The 4,070-nt window shown below is 50.1% G+C and overlaps 1 protein-coding gene across 1 annotated transcript in view; it reads left to right on the top strand.

Moving 5' to 3' along the window:
- Positions 1 to 53: 53 nt before the first annotated feature.
- The window catches only part of LOC102383906 (zinc finger protein RFP-like), a 16,337-nt gene continuing 12,320 nt past the window's right edge, over positions 54 to 4,070 (top strand). The window contains exon 1 of the mRNA XM_006037601.3: positions 54 to 514. Within this exon, the coding sequence (XP_006037663.1) occupies positions 95 to 514 (420 nt within the window). The 5' untranslated portion in view covers positions 54 to 94. The remainder of the gene's footprint in view (positions 515 to 4,070) is intronic.

Below are 4,070 nucleotides of genomic sequence, written 5' to 3'. Positions count from 1 at the left end.
ACACGGCTCTGGGCCTGGTTCTCGCTGCAGATGAGGCCTGTATTCAAGCTTTGCAAAAGTGAAACTATCAGTGTTTTGGATTCAGCCGGCAGCCATGGCCGCAGGAAACCCTGTACAAAGGCTCCAGGAGGAAGCTATTTGTTCCATCTGCCTCGAATATTTCAGGGAACCGGTCACATTGGACTGCGGGCACAATTTCTGCTTAGCCTGTGTCACCCAGTGCTGGGAGGCATCAGATAAAAGCACTTCCTGCCCTGAGTGCAGAGAAATCATTCAGCAGAAAAACTTCAGGAAAAACAAGCAGCTGGCTAATATTGCTGAACTATCCCAAAAGCTAAGTTTGCAGGTAGCTCAGGAATCAGGAAAAGCAGAGAGGTTGTGTGAAAAACATCAAGAGCCCCTGAAACTCTTTTGTGAGGAGGACCAGACTTCCACCTGCTTAGTCTGCCATGTCTCCAGGGCTCACAGGGATCACAGACTGGTGCCAGTGGAGGAAGCTGTGCAGGAGTACAAGGTAGGAAATAACTTCAGGACATTGCAGTTTATAGCTGTGGGGTTTGGAGCCCATTTTAATTGAACTTTAGGGCTGAATGTCATCACTGTCAATCAAATTAGCAGCTCCATAATAGCCCTGTGTGAGTGTAAGGCCATTCATTGAAATTTAGGAAAACTTGATTCAATGCCTAAATCTAGCACAAGTCCTCTTTGTGATTTTGTAGTAGGGTTGGAGTGCTGTAGTCGCTGTGATGATCAAGGGCAGTGGTGCCAGCCTTTTTGCCCCCAGGCAAGAACAGTGGCCAGGGCCTATCACTGGTCCCCTTGTCCCCCCGCCTCCCCCCACTCCGATGCAAGCTAGGTCACATTCCAGCCTGCCACTGCACAATGGCTGGCAGAGGGAGTTGGAAGAGTCTATTATTTCATTATTAGTTTAGTATATGGCACTTTTAAAGTGATATAAATATACTCACACCAAGAAGGCAAGAGGCTGTATTCTTATAATTATACAGGTGGGCTAGATACAGACAGTCATAAAGCCAGAGGCTGAATCCATTCAGTCTTCACAAGTGAATCTAAGCTGTGTAGATCGAACCAATAAGCAAGTGAACAGACATTCATTTTTAATTCTGGAAATGCAGACACATGCCTGCAATGGCCCAGGCCAGAGGCTGTGGGGGTGCTAGAGAACACCACCCTGCTGGGCTGTAGCAGACATCTCCGGTCAAGGCTAGCCTGCCCACCCTAAGACGGGGGAGCAGGAGGGGGGAGGTGCAGAGCATCCTGCAGTGCTCAGGGACTGAGTGTTAACTTGAACCTGGAGAGGATCTGGGACAGAAGTTCAGTGAAGTGATTTAACCTGAATCACTTAAGTCTGATACTACATGCATCCAGGTTTATTGTTTTAGCCATTATGAAAGTGGTTTATGTGCACTGAACTTCTGTTGTGTTCTAGATTGGAACTGGTTTCTGGTCTCGTATACCAGTTTATGTATAATTTTTGTCCCTAACTGCACAGTTAAAAAGGCACAGGGTGCTTATGCAGACAGGATATAAGAAATCAGTCTTAATTTGGCTTGACTTGGGTGCTGAAAAATGTTGGCACTTTATAACAAAGGCAAGTTTTATTTGGCTGCAAGTTACAGACCTAAAAAGGGCACTTTAGCCATCTTTTCATGTGCTCTGGGGTGGGATGGGGGTGCTTTAATTAGAGTGGCTCTTAGGATCTGCTCTAATTAAGGTGCTGGCAGTGTCTTGTGTATTCACCATCCTGGGCTTCAAAATGGTAACAGGGGGCATGTGTGGATGAAATGGGCCCTAAATTGAAGCAGTGGGTTTTAAAAAACCCCTCTTCAATTTAGGGCTGATTAAGCCTGTGTGTCATGCACACACCCCGCTGACTTACCTGTCTCTCCAGCAGGGAGGGGAGGACGAGATGCCGGCGCACAGCATGGTCCCTGGGCTGTGGGTGCAGGGAGCTGGTGTTTCCCTCCATGGCAGCGGTGCCCCCCGCAACCAGACAGCACCTGCCCACAGGCATTTGGCTTGGGTTGTCCCGGGGTGGGGCGCACTGCAGCTGCGGAGGGAAGCACTGGGCCCCTGCGCAGCTCAGGCAGGCAGGCTCTGGGGTAGGGGGAAAGATCAGGCTCGCCACTTTTCTTGGGTGGAGCTGCTTTTCTGGGCTGCTGTTAGGCTGCCTGCAGGGCTTCCTGTGGAGCTGCAAAGAGCCTGGTGCTTCGGTCTGCTGTAGGAACAGCAAACTAAAACTCCTCAAAGGAGTTTTAGTTTTCTGCGCTCCAAGTCATTTAAGGTGCGTTATGCCTCCGTATTTCTTACAGCAGCTGGAATTAATGTGCAATATGCCACCGAGGTGTGCAAACACCAACACCGTTAAAGTGGTGCAAAAGCATTTAGCCCGCTTTAAAGTGTTGTGCACACATGCCTCTCGTTTCGTCTACACATGGCCAGGGGTGCTTTAACTAAAGCTTGTTCAGTGAATATATGTGAAGCCGAGGCTGCTGGAGTGTGCTAATTAGTATGGTCCAGCAGACCTAATTAATTGAGTCTACTTTAACCTGTTCTAATTCGAATGCATCAAAGTAGGTGTCGGACACCTGTGTAGGAACCCTTTTTGTGTGAAAACTTGTCTTACATTTCTCCCAGCTATACAGTTGGTCACCAAAAGATATTATGCAAGAAGCAAAGGTTTTTTGGTACTCCCTAAGTTGGGGATGCTCCGCTCCCTGATCCACACGTAAATCCAGCCCACAGAGTCATGATATCTAGCCTGCGGGGATCCCCATGGGTTGGAAAATGTGGTTGTTGGAGGAGTGGTGGAAACTCTATGCAGCTGGATCCAGCCCCGCTTGGACCCTTGCTGCGTAGCTGGATTAGGGCCAGGCCCACCTGCTGGGTGTCAGGATCAAACCAAGCTGTTCCCTGTCCCCAACACTGCACATCCAAATTGCAGATGCTGTGCCCCTACCCTCCTCTGTAGCTGGATCAGGGTCAGGATCCAGAAAAAAAGAACCACAGGGAAATCCAAAGCTGAAGTGCAGAGATGAGCCAAAAACCAGGGTCAGGAACCAGGAGAACTAGAGTACGGGAGCGAGGAGACTTGTAACAGCAGAACCTGCAGACCAAGGGCCCCAGACAGTGCTAAATGGCTAGGTGGTGCTCCCAGCAGGTAATCAGGGTGCTTGCTGCTCCTAAACTTAGGCAGAATGTATTAATTCGAGCTTGCTGCTGGTGTGGTTGCTGCGGTACTTGGCTGAGGTTGGCCTGCCTGCTCAGGGTCCCTGACAGCACTGGGCTCAGGTTGGTCTACTTGGTCAGTGCCTCTGATACACAGTGCAGGTGAAGCTCCCCACTGCCACAGTGCTGCCAAAGCCCCCTTGCTCATGGGCCAGATGTTGCTGACCTCTGCTCTATACAATAAAGTTCACTGACATGTAGGTGATTGGCAACAGTTGAAGAATCTTTATTGCTGATTCTTAATTGCCATTTCTTGCTTTTTTTTCTTTCGACCTCTGTGGCAGAAATGCCCCGTCGGTGCCCCTCTCCAGAGATCTGTCTCAGCCAGCCTGAGAGGCTGCTGTTGAAACCCTCACAGCGGGGATCTCCCACCTTGTCTGCAGACAAAAGCCTGGCGCCTGGGAGGCGATGCTCTGGTCACCTGGGCAGGGGGCGGGAAAGACCCGGCCCTGCGCTCCGGCCCAGGTAGCCAGGGATGATTTGCAGATTGGTTGGTTTGTAGCCAGTATTGGCAGCTTCGATTGGACTGGGCTGCTGAGGTCAGAGAGGTTATTTAAGGGCCCGGGCCCGGAAGAAGGGCAGCCATTAGACATGCGGTCATCCAGGTGAATCTGAACTGGCTCTCTCTTCATCACCGCATGCTCCAAGAGTGCCCTGCCTCCAGAGGAAACCTCCAACCACCTCTGGATGATGCGAGTGAGTAACCTACTAGAGATCCGATCAGATATTTAGCTTCAGTAACTCAGATGCGTGTTGAAACGGCTACCTCAGCCACCCTGGTTTGCTCTATGGGATTCCTTTGATATTCCTGTAAGATTTCT

This window comes from Alligator sinensis, unplaced genomic scaffold, assembly GCF_000455745.1.
Source record: "Alligator sinensis unplaced genomic scaffold, ASM45574v1 scaffold1045_1, whole genome shotgun sequence".
NCBI lineage: Eukaryota > Metazoa > Chordata > Crocodylia > Alligatoridae > Alligator > Alligator sinensis.
Note: the sequence above shows the minus strand (reverse complement) of the source record. Positions and strands in the feature narration are given on the sequence as shown.